General features: G+C 44.3%; 1 protein-coding gene across 1 annotated transcript in view; it reads right to left on the bottom strand.

Annotated features, from left to right (window-relative positions):
• Positions 1–14,590: 14,590 nt before the first annotated feature.
• LOC107109550 (gamma-aminobutyric acid receptor subunit alpha-1) overlaps positions 14,591–16,886 on the bottom strand; it is an 88,008-nt gene continuing 85,712 nt past the window's right edge. Inside the window, exon 10 of the mRNA XM_015410212.1 lies at positions 14,591–14,906. Within this exon, the coding sequence (XP_015265698.1) occupies positions 14,592–14,906 (315 nt within the window). The 3' untranslated portion in view covers position 14,591. The remainder of the gene's footprint in view (positions 14,907–16,886) is intronic.

Genomic DNA, 16,886 nt, shown 5'->3' with positions numbered 1-16,886 from the left:
TATAGCAGCTCAACACGTTTAGTTCCAGCCAACAGGGTGAACCAGTGTTATAGCACCTTGTTACATCAAAGCTTTATCCAAGATGGAACAGCAACAACTTAACAAGATCAAGAATTACTGCATAGTAAAACATTTCATGTCACTGAATTATTCCAAATGGTTATATTGTAGGGATTCCTCTTTTCAGTTTCCTCCTCCATTTGGTGGTTTTTTCTGAGTTGTTTCTTGCTAAACTGTTTATTTACTTGGCTTTGTTTTATCATGTTTTATTTTCATTGAATTAATTATTTTGATGGTACACATTTTTTAGGCCTGTTCAAATATAATTTGGGAGGTTTTTTGTTCTCGTTTTTCTGGAAAAGTGAGCTACAAATCATATTAATAAATAAAATACAAATAAATAGGCCAAGCTGTTCCTTGGCTCACTTGCTTTGCTTTCCTGGCACATTTAGATCTATGTGCTTTCTGTGGTGCATCTGTTCTTTAATTGTGGTTATCTTGTAATTTGAACTCTGCAGTGTTTCTTTTCCCTTTTTCACTGTAGCAATTTCAGATTTATAGAACCTAAATCAGAGATCACACAGTCCTCAATCCACAGACAGTGTCTTGTTTCTGCACTGCCAGAGAATAGATGGTTGGCACTACATGTCAAACACAAGCCAGCTACAGTTGATAAAATACACAGAAGCACTTAAAGGATTTTTTTGGTGACATTTCAGAATACTGTTTAAATCACTATACCCATTTTTTCCCAAAGATAAAAATCACCATCAACATTATCATCATCACCACCACCACCACCATCATCATCCTACAATGGGTTTCTTTCTTATTTCTTGTTCTTCTTTCTCCTTGTCAAAGGCATAAATATTTGAAATAGATGTTTGTTTTAAAAGAAAAGGAAGAGAACATCCTGAGATAAATGCATGTGCCTTTGCTATTCCATCAACACCCCAAAAACAGCAACTGGCCTCTGACAGTGGCTCAAAAAACAGACAACACTGTTGTAGCACAGTAAAGAAAATAATCATTATGTGTCAGACCCTAGCATCATTCTGGAGACTTGCAACACCCCTTAATGCATTTTCTCTCTTTCATCATAGCAAAGCTTCTTCTTTTCTTTTCTTTTTTGCAGATCAAACACTGGTATGTTAGTGAACTGAGAAACTACCTACCTCATATGAAGGAACATTTAGTGCAACTCCTCATTTCTGTTTCAGGTATGCCTTTAAAAACAACTTCTTATAAGATACGGTGCCCCAGAGGCCAGTGCACTACAGAAAACTTCAGTCTATTCACTAATTCTAATACTTGTGGACTGGAAGTACAGAGGGAACTTTCCCACAAGTGTTTACTTTAAGCCAGTTTAAAGTGGGTTTTGAACTTATCCCTTCCTTTCTGTGCTTTCTCCTTTAAATCCCGACATTAATTTTTCGTATGTTCCTTTTCATATACTTTTAAAATCTCTGAGCACAACGACAGAGCTTTGGTGAGGATAAGATGAAGGAAGTATTGCACCCTATGCATTTTGGTCAGATTAAGACTTTACTCAGGGAACACTGCTGGGGCAAATGTGTGTGAGTATTGTTGGCCACAGGAAAACTCAAGCCACAAGTTAACAAGAACACTTGTGGTGCTCAGATAGCATTATTTGCCCCTTACCCTGCTCTACGTCTTCCCACCATTCCTTTCTTGTCCCCATATTAGCTCCTCTCCTGTCTGCAGATGAAACCTGAGTTTATTTCTGACTCTTTTTACATCATTGTGTGGTTCTTCAGACTCAGTAGTGCTATTTGGCATTTTTAAAGGAACAGGAGGATATAGTAGTTGAATGGTTTTATGTAACCATTTTTTTCTATAAATAGAAACTGCCAGTCACAAGTATTTTTTTCTCGCTTGTGTCCTAAGTCCAGTCCTAAGGAAGCAACTCCGATGTCTCTCCCCCCCCCCCGCCCGCCGCCTTGCAGTACTATCCTAAGTGGTTATTGCCTTCTAAGCCCATTCACTTCAATGCTATACTCTAAGCAGTTATGCCTTTCTAAGCCCATTCACTTCAATGGATGTAGAGCTGTGCTATACTCTAAGCAGTTATGCCCTTCAAAACCCATTGACTTCAATGGATAAAGAACAGTGGTATATAACTCTGCTTAGGATTGTATTTGAAAAGTAAGCAGACGGAGAGTGATATCAGCAAGCGTACTTTATTCGATCAGGAACAAGACAGCTTTTGCCGGCTCGTAGGCCGGCTTATATTCCCCGTGAAACCGCCACCCATAACACACACACACCCCACTTCCCAATAGGTTATTTACAGGGGCCGAAAGTTCCATAGGCTCACGGCTGGGACCTAGCCCCCTGATTGGTGCGGGCTAGGATCTGCATAGTATATTGTCTCTAAGAGCGAAGCTCGATGTTTGTGCTTGACCGCGTGGAGCCCTAGCCGGCCACGCGGTCTGACTGGATATATTACACCCCTCCCCGCTTGGTCTGCAAACTACCCACAGACAAAATCTTTCAAATGGCCCGGTAACTTCCTGGTGCAGGTAGAGCAGCGAAGTGCGGGAATTGCTGCTGGCTCCCCCACCGCTGTCCTTGGGGGTGAGTCCCTGGGGGGCGGCACTTGGGATTCCTGTGCCAGCATTCCTGGTGTTGCTGGGAGAGGGCCCTGGTGTGTGATCAAGGGGAGAGACCCGTGATCTGCAGCGGGTGGTTGTGGAAGGGCTGAGGCATCCGTGGCATCAGCGGGATCCATGTCCTCGGGTTCTGGTGGTATCGTCCATCGCCGTAACTGGTCGATGTGCTGGTGTAGTATCTGCCCGTCTTCACATGATACCACTTGAGCCGGAATCCATGCTAGCCCCCTGGCATAGTTTCTGGCATACACAGGATCCTCTGGGAAGAGTCCAGGCAGTTGAGGGCGTCCTTTGTTGTGCGGACCATGTGTTCCTCCTGGCCATTGGTCGTGGGATGTAACGAGGCTGACCGGACGTGGCGGATACCGTAATATCTCATGATGTCCTGAAACTCACTTGAGGTAAAAGCTGTCCTGTTCTCCGTGACCAGCGTGCCGGGGATCCCTTGGGCGCTGAAGATCCGCCACATTGCCCGGATGGCCGCCTTCGATGATGTGGAGGTTACTGGGACTACCTCCAGCCACTTACTGTAAGAGTCTACCAGTATAAAGAAAAGCTGCCCCTGGAAAGGACCCGCAAAATCCAAGTGTAACCTAGACCAGGGGCGGTGAGAGGATTCCCAAGCCCTTTCCAGGGCTCGAGGGGGCTCTGGCCGAGAGGCCTGGCATGGCTGGCACCTCTTTATTAAGTCCTCAATGTCTTTGTACAGCCCCGGCCACCAGACGTAACTCCGGGCCAAGGCTTTCATGCGCACCACCCCTGGATGTGTCTCATGCAGGGCTGTGAGAACCCATTCCTGTAAGGGCTTAGGGATGACCACCTGGCTTCCCCACAGTACACAGCCCTTGTGGACGGACAGTTCATCCTTCTGGGACACGAAAGGAGCCAGGTCCAGGTCTCCCTTGGCCTCAGGCCACCCCCTCACCACCCAGTCCAAGACCCGACAGCGAAGCTTGTCCTTTGAGGTGCAGCGAGCCACCTCCGAGACGTGGACCGGCTGCTCCGGGAGGGACTCCAGCAATGCGACCTGGTGCGCAGGGGCTGGATCTGGGTCGCAGACTGGCAGTGGGAGGCAGCTCAGGGTGTCCGTGTACCCCATCACCTTCCCAGGGTGGTATACGAGGGGGTAGGCATACCCTGCCATGAATATAGACCAGCACAGCACCCGGGGGGAGATCATCTGAGGGGTTTGGACCAGGACTGCCCCGACCCCGTAAGGTGAAGCATTGCAAGCCAGCACCACAGGGAGGGCCTCATTAAAATGCACCAGGACCAAATTTGACACCAGCAGGTCCTTAACCGCTTGGAACACCGCGGCTTGTGGCGGACCCCAGACCCAAGGTGCCACTTTGTCCAGGAGGTGGTGGAGAGGCTCCACAACTGCAGCTTTGAGGGGCAAGAAGGAATGATAAAAGTTCAATAGCCCCAGAAAAGCCTGCAGCTCCGCTTTCGATTTTGGGGGCGGTGCATGGCTGATGACTTTCACCTTGTCCACCGAGGGGTGGATTCCGGAGACGTCAACCGTGACACCAAGAAACTCAACATGAGGGACCCCCAGCAGACACTTCTCCCGCTTGACCTTGAGTCCCGCCGTGTCGAAGCGATGTAACACAGCCCACAGCAGTTTGGCGAAAAACGAGTGGTTCGGGGCCGCGATCAGCACGTTGTCTAAAAACGGCTGAATTCCGGGGATACCTTTTAGGAGTGAATCCATAAAAGATTGAAAAATACCTGGCACGACTGAGACTCCGAACTGGAGACGGTGCACCTTGAAAGCCCCCCTGTGCGTCGTGATGGTCTGAGCCTCAGCCGTGGCAGCATCAACCGGCAATTGTTGATATGCCTGGGCCAAGTCCAATTTGCCAAACACCCAGGGGCCCGCTAAAGCAGTCAACACGTGGCTCACCACTGGCACCGGGTAAGCATGAGCCTCCAGGGCTTTGTTAAGCATGCATTTGTAATCTGCACAAATGCATACTTCCCCATTCGGCTTAACCGGGGTGACTATGGGGGTTTCCCACTGGGCTGACGTGACCGGTTCAAGGACCCCTTGTTCCACCAGGCGATCTAGCTCAGCCTCAATCTTAGGCTTCATTGAAATCGGCAGTAGCCTGACCTTAATGCGGATAGGGCGGACAGCTGGGTCCAGGTCCAAGGAAATGGGGGGTCCCGAAAACCGTCCCAGGGTGCCATCGAATACTTGGGGGAATTTTGCGCACATGGCGCCAAAGTCCTGGGACCGGTTTTAGTTGATCCCATGCGATGACAGTCCCAGCTGCCCGAACCATGAAAGTCCCAGCAAGCTGGAGCACGGTTTCTCCACCACCAGCAGTTCTAAGGGGCCATTAAAGTCCTGAAACTGCACCCGGAACTTGCCCCAGCCCAGGATCTCCACCAGGTTCTTATTAAAGTCCCGTAAAGTGAACTCCTGTGGTTTCCGCAGGGGGGGGGGCTGTGGACACAATTGGCGGAGCATATCCATGGAGATAGGAGTATGAAGACCCCGTGTCTACCTCCATGCTGCAAAGGGACCTCTCTATACTGACGTGACATGCACTTTGTTGGGGCCATCGGGGGGCAAGTTACATACCAGGTGTTGCTGGTGATGGGCTGATATGGTGTGGAGGTCCATGTGCAGCTCCGGCGTGACCTGGTGAGCTGACGACTTCTAGCGTTGGCCTCTGGAGCGGCAAACCCTGGCGATGTGCCCCGATTTGTTGCATGTGCGGCAGACACCGTTACGGAAGCGGCACGACCTGCACTCATGGTCTTCCCCACAGCTGGCGCACAGAGCCAAAGGGGTAGAAGCCTTGCTCGTTTTGGAGGACGGTTGATGTGGGTGCTGGGATGCCCACTGGCAGACCTGTAGTACCTCCTCCTCATCCGAGGCTTCAGAGCCGACAGTCGCTTGGGTGCAGTGGACCGCCTTGGCGCGGCAGTCTTGATGGGCCTTCTCATAAGCGGTGGCCTCCCGAATCACTTTATCCAGGTCTAGGTTGTCCTGGCTGACCAGCCTCCTGTGGAGCTTGGGCTCCCTTAGCCCCACCAGGAACTGGTTTAGCAAGGTGTCCACTAGGTGGGGAAAGGAACAACTGGTGGCCGCTTGCCTGAGCCCGGCCAAGAACTCGGAGGCCAGCTCGTCTGGCCCTTGGACCCGTGCAAAAAAGTCCATGCGCTCGGCAAACTTTGTGGGCTTTGGTGAAAGGTGGTCGGTCAGCGCTTTCACCAGCACGGTGTAGGACTCCTCCTTGGTCTGTTTCGGGGCTATGAGGTCCTTGAGTAGCAAGATAGTGTCCATACCGCACGCCCAAAGGAGATGGGCTTTTTTTCTTTCCCTGGTCCACAATGTCGTGGCAGTCGAAGTAGTTCTTCAGGATCTCGAGCCAGGTCTCCCATTGTGTGGGGCAGGAGATATAGAAGGCAGCGATGCTTTCCTGGGTGGTCGCCATCTTACTGCTCCATGTGGAATGACGGCGGGAATGGCGGGAATTAGCGAGGGTAGGGAAGGAGCGGCGCGATGCTGCCTCGTAGTCAGTGATGCAGAGCTCGGAGTTGGGGAGTGGTGCGAAGAGCAGTACCTTCGATAAAACGCCCAATGCCGGCGGCAGAGGTGATTTCGGCAAGGCGATTCCAGTGATGTCCCGAAACGTGGTCTCTGTTCAGAGGGATGTGTATCCCACCTTCGTTGCCAGTGAAAAGTATGCAGATGGAGAGTGATTTCAGCAAGACTACTTTATTGGATCAGGAACAAGACAGCTTTTGCCGGCACGCAGGCCGGCTTATATTCCCTGTGAAACCACCATCCATAACACACCTTCAATTCCCAATAGGTTATTTACAGGGGCCGAGAGTTCCATAGGCTCACGGCCGGGACCTAGCCCCATGATTGGTGCGGGCTAGGATCCGCATAGTCTATTGTCTCTAAGAGCGAAGCTCGACGTTTGTGCTTGACCGAGTGGAGCCCTAGCCGGCCATGCGGTCTGACTGGATATATTACACCACTGGACTGTGTCCATATTTTTGTTAGATTATATTTCTAGCATTGCTACTGATTTTGTTATTATGAACCATTTCATCTAAAATGTGTACCAATACCTATCTCATAACCTTTCTTTTGATAGGCATTTATATGTCTAGAGTTTAGTACTTCTCTCTACTGATTTTGTTTGTTGTATGAATGAACACCATACAAAACTGTATATAAAAATGATGGATTTCATTTGCAGTCTCAGGTCTTATGGGGGAGGAGAGGTCAGACTGGCATGTTTTCCCCTACCCACATCAAATAAAACTGCCACACACAAGGTTCTGGATAAATGTGGAATAAAGTGTCCACAACTTTATTGGTTACAGCTGTAAGAAGCATTGGCACAGCATGGGTCCCCCAGATCCACAGCATCAGCTGGCCTGACACCAGTTGATGTACTCACCCTCCTCCCAGCCAGCCATCATGTGTGGGAGAACCATGGGATGGCAAATTGACAGAGTCCATGTGGACGATCAACCCTAAGTAGTCTCCCCTGCCATCTGAGCATGAGGGTTGGTGCTGGTAGTCCTGGAGCTGGCCTGCTCCCAAAAGCCGTCATGCCAAAACCCCTTAGGGGGATCCCCATAACTGGGAAAGTGGCATGCAGGCCAATTTACTAAAATGGATCCAGCCCCATGCTGATACTACCAAACATTGTGACAAGAAGAAAGCATCAAATCAGCAATAAACATAAATAGCATACCGTTTACCCTCAACTACAAGTAAGAAAATGCACTACCCTTGTTGTGCCCCTGGCACGACACATTACCATAGGTCCTTTTGGGTGGGGCGAGATTACTTTTCCCACTGTTCAGGCAGCCCATCCCAATATAGAATAGAATGGGAGGGACTTGGCTTGATAGCAGGTCATGTGAAAGGGATCTAGGTGTTCTGGTTGATCACAAGCTAAACATGAGCCTGCAGTGTGATGTGACTGTGAAGAAAGCTAATGCAATCTTAGGATGCATTAACAGAAGCATTGTGTCCAGATCACGGGAGGTGGTAGTTCTGCTCTATTCTGCTACGGTCAGGCTTCACCTGGAGTACTGCGTCCAGTTTTGGGCACCACATTTTAGGAAGGATGTTGACAAGCTCGAGCATGTCCAGAAGAGGGCAACCAGGATGGTGAGAAGGTTTGAATCCAAGTCTTATGAGGAAAGGCTAAAAGAGTTGGGTATGTTAAGCCTGGGAAAGAGAAGGCTTAGAGGGGACATGATTGCAGTCTTCAAATATTTGAAGGGCTGTCATGTAGAAAATGGAGTGGATCTATTCTCTCTTGCTTCGGATTGCAAGACTAGATCTAATGGGTGGAAATTACAAGGGAATCGATACTGGGTAAATATCAGGAGAAACTTCCTAACGGTAAGAGTGGTTGAGCAGTGGAACAGACTGCTTCAGGAGGTGGTGGATACTTCTTCACTGGACGTTTTCCAGCGGACACTGGACAACCATCTTTTGGGTATGTTGTAGGGCTATCTTTCGGCTATGCTCCTGCAGAGTGCAGAGGTTTGGACTAGATGACTTGCAAGGTCCCTTCCAACTCTAACATTCTATGATTCTATCCCAGCTGCCTCTGTGGCCAGCCCCCACCTCCTCTGAAGAAGCACAACAAGGGCTGCCTTCAGCTGCCTCTCCCCCCATCACCAAGCCCCGCAAAAGGAGGGCTGTGGGTAAGTCAGGCCCTCCCACATGCAATAGTGTATAATGTTTATTCATACAATGCAAATAATTCAGATACAGAATAGATGTGTCATGTAAAATGCTGATTTATTAATCCACAATGCTGAAAATGTGTAAATTGTGTAGGGACAAATGCAGCTCAAAGGAACAAAATGATGTAAAAATAAAGAACTGCAGGTTCAATTTGTCCAGGACAGAAGCAAAAGCAAAACAGAGCTTCTCAGGTTGGAACAACTGGGACAAGACATTCAAAATCAGGCTTAGAAAAGCAGAGCTCACAGCTCCTCTTTGGTTTTATAGCTCATTTGATAGGCAGTGCCCTTTGTCTGTCATGTTGAAGCATCATTTCGTAAGTAAGAAGCATTTAGCTGTTTGTTGTAATGTGTGAAATAGACAGCTGTGCTGCAAGGACAAAATTCACTTGGAACCATTTCAGAAACCCCACAGCAGTTCAATCAGATGAGTTTATCAACATCACTGAAGTAATTCGCTCTATCTAAATGGGCCTGTAGCGAGACAAACAACAACAACAACAACACACACACACACTCGGTGCCTCTGGAATCTTGTCATCTAGAAGCTTTTACCTCTCTCATTCCATCTGACATCACTTGTAATCAGATGTAACATGACAGCAACAGCTTGACAGGCTGATAATACACTTCACTTGCATAACTTCAGCACTATAGCACCAGGCACATTTTTATATAAGCTGTGTCATGGTTATGTGCAAGAAAGGCAAGTGTCTTTTCCCAGCAAATCTGACACAAGAAATTCAAGGAGACCTTGAACCGATCTCTTTCAAAACATTGTTTTTAACATTTTCGAACAATGGAGAAAAGTGTAACTGCCCCTAGTCATACATATAGTCGTAGTTTATTTTTTCGGATGGAAGCTTTAATATTTGTAAATATTATCCATTAAGTAGGCACAGTGGTGTGCTTTAACTCGACTGTGTTGGTCATGACACCAGAGGTATCACTGGGGATGAGGTGGGGCGACAGAAAGTTTCTTAGGTCATTTTCAGAAGGTGGCCATGTTGGTCTGCACTAGAACAGCCAGATCCAAGTCCAGTAGCACCCTAGAGACCAACAAGATTTTCAGGATATAAGCTTCCAAGAGATACCTGACAAGGAGTACTTTGACTTGAAAGCTTATACCATGAAAATCTTGTTGGTCTCTAAAGTGCTACTGGACTTGAATCTGGCTGTGACGTCAGAAAACCAGGAAGTCCTGCAAGAAGAGATGCTTGCTATCATGGGAGGTTATTATGGGAAACTACTGATGGATTATGGGGCTGCGGCAGCTCAGAGGTTAGCACACTGAGCTGCAGACTGGAAGGTCTGTAGTTTGGTGGTTCGGGACCCTAGTGCTGCAGGATGGAGTGAGCTCCCGTCTCTGGCCCAGCTCCTGCCAACCTACTAGTTCGAAAGCAAGAAACTGCAAGTAGATAAGTAGGTACCACTTTGGTGGGAAGGTAACAGAGTACTCTGCACCTTGGCATTTAGTCATGCCAGCCACATGACCACGGAAACGTCTTCGGACAGCGCTGGCTCCTTGGCTTGGAAACAGAGATGAGCACCACCCCCTAGAGTCAGATTCAACTGAGCAAGGGAAACCTTTACTTACTGATGGACTTGCACAGAAGTCTTCTCAGATTTCTTCAAAATTCAAGGACTCTAACGGACATCACTCTATATTAGGAAGTGCTCATCTTTTAAACAGTGGCTTTAACATGCAAAATGGTAATATTTAATCCCTATGATTTAAACAAATCCCATACCAATTTTCTTTCTTTTCACAGGAATACAGTGCTTTACTATCTGTTTTTTATGTAGGTTATATGTAGACCTAGTACAGACTGTAAACTATTAAGTCCTAAATGTTAGAAGTGGAGAACTTGGCGCTGTCTCCTGTCTCAGACTTGAGAAGATGGCACCAAAGAGTTTAGACAGATAGAGCGGTCAGGACACACAGAGCATCCTTTCCTTCCTGCTATCTGATCCTTTCCTTTGAAGTAGAATGCTACTCTTAGGGGCAATTTCCTCTGTTTCCGCTCCCACTCTCCCACACACTCTCTTCTCTCCTCCATGCATGAAGAAGGTGCTTGATCTCCATCTTGCACCATGGAGGCTGGACATGCGTCCAGCATCCAACACCATCTAGCTAGTTAGAATAGGTAATCTATATCTATCTCTTACCTGCACTCTCAACCATGTATTTCCTTTAAGAAATGTTACTTAGTTTTTTAGAACTGACTGCTGACCAGGGGTCATTTCGTAGAAAAAGAGCTAGGGGGACTCATTAGCATAACTCATTAGCATATGCCACACCCCCTGACATCAGCGGAAGTGTGTCCTCACCACAGCCGGCAGCGACCTCCAGCGGGCACCAGCAGGGAGCTCCAGGCCCCGCCCTCCCACACCTCACCCGGGGGGATGACGTCCCCCCGTGTCCCCCCCCAAATGACCCCTGCTGCTGACTCCATGTGACTTTGTAAGTCTGTTGCCACACCAAGCCCCAAGCTCTGCTGCGTTTAAGCCTTTGTGCACTCTGCTATTTTTCCATGGTTCCCTGGCAGTACCTAGTCTAGAGAATCCAACACTAAATACTTTGATACTATAAACCTTAAATGCCATCCCTTTCTTTATATTCCATTCAGACCTTTCTGATCAGCCCAGAATGTCTTGAATGAATAAGGTTATGTACCAGAAAAGTCTTGGTGACTGCATGACAAAAGTCTCAGCTGAGAACCTCCCTGATCAGAGGCATCAACAAACTACAAGCCTAAACAGTTTCAGAACTATTGTAAGCCTTCCACATATACATTGCCTTTTATTTAGAATTTTGCTGTTATTCTTATAACGGTTAAGGGCAAAGCCAGTAATTAAAACAATAGGACTCTGCACAAGTTACAATGTGAAAAGTATATGTTTAGCAGGAGTACATCACAAGGTACTCGTTGTGGGGAGGGTAAGAGAATGTGACTGTAAGCTACTTTGAGACTCCTTAAGGTAGAGACTAGCAGGGTATTAAAACCTTCTTTTCTTCTTCATCATCTCCTTGCACTGTCCCTAGTCATAAATTAATTGACTGGGGAACAGCCTACTGAGGTACAAGCGTATGTACAAGAGCTTTGTCCTTACAACTAAGGTATCTGGCAAATGTGGGGCGCTGATTGCATATACCTTCTTCACAAGTTATACTGCATATACACAAACGTCCGGCCAATGACACTGAACACATTCAATTTCACACACAAATTGTAACTTGTGAATAGTCTGTATTGTTTTCTGCAGCTGGATTCAGCACCTCTGGGGGAATATCAATCCATTTTTGCAAAGAACAGTTCATATTTCCCTTGGGGATTTTTTCTGGCTGGCTTTCCTGTGTTTTTAGTGAGTTATCTCAAGCCATCAATGGGATACTGTGGGTTAAAAATGAAATGAAATAAATGAAAGAAAATATTTTTAAACAAAACAGTAAGTAAAACCATACAGCCATACATCTTAAATATTCTGCAGAAAATCAGATCCCTCGTGTCCTAGAACACAGCAAAAGGGACTTCAATCTGACCTGTCATTTGTCAAAGAGCCTTATAAACAAGCCATGCTTAAAAATAAAATAAACCAAGTAAAACATTCACTTCTGTTATTTGTCATTTTTTTAACTTTATTAGTATAATAGAATTACAGTTTGACATAAAATAATGAGCTTTTGCTAAACTCTGTAAAGCATTACATGCGTCTGCCATAAACAACCTCTGTTAATAGATTTAGGTTTTATTGCCACATCACTGCACGGAGGTGCAATAAACATTCAATGTCATCTGTTTAAAAAAAATTATCCCAGGAGTAAACAGAAACTGTCCTCTATAAGAGTGTATCATTAATTTCAAGGAAGACTTACTATTATTACATGGTTTAGCAAAGCACTGTAAAAAAGCTACATAGAGAATACCTTGTCTTTGATAAACTGTGCAATCAGGTTTATACAGTATACTATTCACATAGACTAACAAACTAAGAGATGACATAATGCTGTCATTGCATAGCAAAAAAGCAGACTAGTTAAGTAATATTCACATCTAATGTGCAAAAGGCAGACCAAAAGGGAGCAAAATGGAGAATCAGGAAGGTAAAATGCCCTTAATGAACACACTAGATTAAAACGCCAAAAATAACAAGATAAACAAATACCAAAGTTAAAGAGTCGTAGTTTATTTTTTTCTATACATATATCTACACATAATACCAGAAGATTACACATCCTCTTTAATAAGCTCCAATCAGATTAGCTCATCAAGTTTAGACAGGACTAGATGGTAGACAATGAAGCATTAGGTTTTAGGTTTTTTTTAAAGTCTTTCCTAAAGAAAAAAAAGTTAATGAGTTCAGTTTGTAGATACTAAGTGAGCAGCAACCTCTTGATTTACTGAGAAAGAGTATATAAAACATTGCCTGTAACATGTATAGATATCAGACTACCTTATTCGCTATTTCAATTGGAAGTCCATGTCACATTGTTGTTGTTGTTGTTGTTGTTTAAATGCATTCACTACGGTGTATAACGGATTCTGAACCACTGTGTTAAATGCTCCCAAAAATCTATCTGCCTCTCCAACATTTTGGAAATATCCATCTCTGGAATTGGATCATTGTTTTAAATAATTTTTCAGAAGAAATAAAACTGGCCAGAACTGCTTTGTAGGAATTACTAATAACTTGCAAAACGGACATCTTGAATTTAAAGCCCTTACATATTGTTCCTACAAATATATTGCTACAGTAAAAATGAAATGTTATAAGTTTACTCAATAAAATTTATTTTCCTGTACATTCTTTTGTGTGTTTTTTTCTGTATGTAATGCTACATATATTACATCACTTATTGTCAACAGTTATGTATCAGCAAATATAGCAATAATATACAGATAAATTTTGTCTTAAACATTTTACCATTTTCCTACCAAATATAATTCCATATTTCAGTATCCACACATTACCTGAGCATACCAGTCATAAGTCTAATGGTAGACACTGGATGACAGTTTCAAACTGCAGGCCACTGTACACATAGCCACTTTACAAACTGAACAAATCTCAAGCTCTCTTCTTTAATTTTTTATTTTTCTTTGCTTTTCATTTTCTTTGAAGTGCCACTGACTTCTTTTAATGCAAGCTCTAAATATGTTAATTTTTTTTTGTAAAGTATAACAACATATCCAGAGCTTAGAGGTTTAAGAACATAAAAAAGTTTTTAAAATGTACAATCTCATGCTGTATATTTACAGATATTATTGAAATAATAGTGTTTTTGTTCTTGTTTTTTGTCTCTTGGCTAACTATATGTCTCAATCTAAAGCTTTTAATGAACCATTTTATAAAATAATACATTTAACATATCTAGAGCTTGCAAAACAGTGCAGTTTTTCTTCTTCTTAAAATAGACAAGAATCCTTTCCAAATCATCCAAATGTTGTTTTACCTAACATTTTTCAAGGAATTTTAGCTCTGCACTTAATTGTGCAATTGACTGATTGTTATCAAGTCAAGAGACCATTTGATGCTTAAAATAAGATTGTAGTGAGAGAGCATATCGGAGCATTCATTATATTTAATTTAATGTGCTGTTCTGTGATCACCTGTATCATTAATAAGTAGGTTTTTTTCTTGTATGTAAATACACTATATATTTTAAAACTGGTGGTCAGGAATTTAGGTAAAAAGAAATCTAGGAAAAATATCTGTATCTTCTGGAATCCACCACTTTGGAAAGATGCATATCTTATAAAATAATTTAAAATAAGCAGCACTTCAAAAATGAAAAATACAATACTGTATGTGCAACATGAACATTTATAAACACTGTTTAACCTTCTATCATTTTGCATAAAAATATTTCTCTTCTGACATGTACAGCATCTCTTATGGGGGACATTCAACAACAGGCTATCTACATGTGGTTTAGATTTCTTATATTTACCTCTTGTTCAAAGTTGCGGTTCAGAATCTGATGTCTACATCACATTGTTACAGCCCTAGAGTACAGTTTTAGTATCTTTTCTATTTTATATATATATATATATATATATAATATTTATATATATTATATACTTTTATTTTATAAAATAAGGAAATCTCCATTTCTTTAAGACAGAGGCAATGAAGTAAATGGGAATTGTTGTGTGTTAAAACCAAAAAACAATCCCCAGTGCAAAAGAGATGGAACAAATGATATGGTTAGCAGGGTTAGAGAGGAGGGGTTTGGTCTTTAAGTTGAGGCTCCCTATTTAAATAAGTAGCCCAGTACACTAAATTAAAAATTCCAAAAAGCAAAGGGAATGCTATTCTTGATAGTCGATCGATTTTGCTGACACTGTTAAACGTTTTCTTGGGTTCCGGAGGTTTTGTTTCTGCTTTGACGTCTTTTGGCTCTATTGTTGCACTTTTAGCAATGGTTGCCAGTCCAGGGTCCCTTGCAATATTAGGAGTGAAGCTCGTGGCTGTTGCTGGTGCTGTAAATGAATTATTTTTCATAATGAGGGGATCCTTTACTTTCTTTGGCTAGAAATTAAAAAAAAAATTAATTGAACACATTTTTCCACTGCATGTTAAATTTTATAAATATTGCAATGTTAATACTTAACTGAAATATTCTATGTTTTATATAACAACTCGGTATAAGACCCATTGTGGAAATAAATACAACAAGCTCTAGAAAGAGGCTCTGTGAGAGTGCCCCGGCCTTGGGTACTCAGCGTCAATTTGCTGTGGCAACCTCAGCAGGGTATAATGACACAGAGTCCATGATTTTCTCCAGAGGAACTGATCTCTGCTACCTGAAGAGGAGTTGTAATTTTGAGTGATCTCCACCCCTCACCTGGAGATTGGCAACAGTGGTCCCTCAGGAGGAAATAGCTGGTTTGGAGGGTGGAGTCTATGGCATTGTCCCATCCCTCCTCAAACCCCACCCTCTCCAGGCTCCACCCCTCAAGTATCCAGGAATTTCCCAACCTGGAGTTGGCAACTCTATCTCCTTCCCAGCAAATCATCAATCTGCCATTATCTGCCCCTCTGACTTTTGGTTTCCATCTCTCCCTGTAGCCTCTACCTAGTAAAAGTACAGTCTTTATCCAAAGTGGTGGCCAAAGCAGGTCACATCATTCTCCTCTCCCCCTTTAGATTTGCACAACAACCCTGTGAGGTGGGTTATGCTGAAAGTCTGTGAGTGGTCTGAAATCACCAAATCAGCTTCTACAGGAAGAAACTGGGGCTGGCAGACCCTGCTCTGAACTGCTAACTGCTACATCACACTGGCTGCCTTGCGGGGAGGGGCACCTCAACAGGGTATAATGGCACAGAGCCCACCAGGGAAACTGATCTCTGCCATCTGAAGAGCACTTGTAATTCTGAGTTATCTATGACATTGTACCTGTGTGAGGTCCCACCCCTCCACAAACTGCACTGTCTGGACCAAAGACAAACACTCTCCCGTTCTCAGGTGCTGAACTCACAGCCACCTGGGGCCTTGGGATCCTCACTGGGTCTTGGTCCTTTTCTGAGGCTCTTTTACATCTGTGTTCCTCTCAAGGATGCAGACAGACACTCAGCAGACACTCCCAGCAAGATAGGTTAAAAATACCTCTGCATTTATTTGAATCCTTCAGATAACAAAGAGTGTTTGCTCGGCAGAAACCACTCACAAAATACAGCACTGGCAAAAAACAACAACAACACTATACTTGCACTGGGGTAATCTTGCGACCTGGCTTTCTCACCCGAAGGTTTAAGAAAGAGAGTCCACTCCCACAGGCATAGTCCACAGCATTCCTGGTTGCAGTCCTGAAGGCCTCAGCCTCTGTTCGTTCCCTGTGTGACTACTGCCCGACGTTCGGTAAAGGCCTCTTATCAGTTGGTCAAGGCCACCAGGTGTTTTTAATTAACGCTCAGCCCCAAACAGGCTGCAACCAGCCTGTGAAAACTTATAGCTTGGTCGCATTAATAAAAGCCTAAGTTCTGTAATTTCCCTGTGTGACTACTGCCCAACGTTCGGTAAAGGCCTCTTATCAGTTGGTCAAGGCCACCAGGTGTTTTTAATTAACGCTCAGCCCCAAACAGGCTGCAACCAGCCTGTGAGAACTTATAGCTTGGTCGCATTAATAAAAGCCTAAGTTCTGTAAGTTCTAATCCTTACACCTCCCCCACTCCATCGACACGGTCAAAAGACCATGTCGGTGGAGTCACACAAGAATAAAAATTATTGTCCCAAATACAACACAAGCAACATACATAAACCAAATAACAATATATGCAAAGGTAACAAGTTAACAACAACAATAAAATTTAAAACCATTAAAAGGCACAATTACAAGTAGCACTTCTTAACAATATGGAACTGAAAATATGTAAATCAGCATAACAACACAAACAATTTTTTTTTTTGGCATCCATGCAAAGATCAGCTAAGATGTTCTTGCTTTTAGCATAGATGACATTGAATCCTGGGAGGGGTCAGGGCTCACCCCAAAGACTGTGAGGTTACTC

This window comes from Gekko japonicus, unplaced genomic scaffold (genome assembly GCF_001447785.1).
Source record: "Gekko japonicus isolate JY-2015 unplaced genomic scaffold, Gekko_japonicus_V1.1 scaffold972, whole genome shotgun sequence".
Lineage (NCBI taxonomy): Eukaryota > Metazoa > Chordata > Lepidosauria > Squamata > Gekkonidae > Gekko > Gekko japonicus.
The sequence above is the reverse complement of the archived record's forward strand: the minus strand, read 5'-3'. Positions and strand labels throughout refer to the sequence as shown.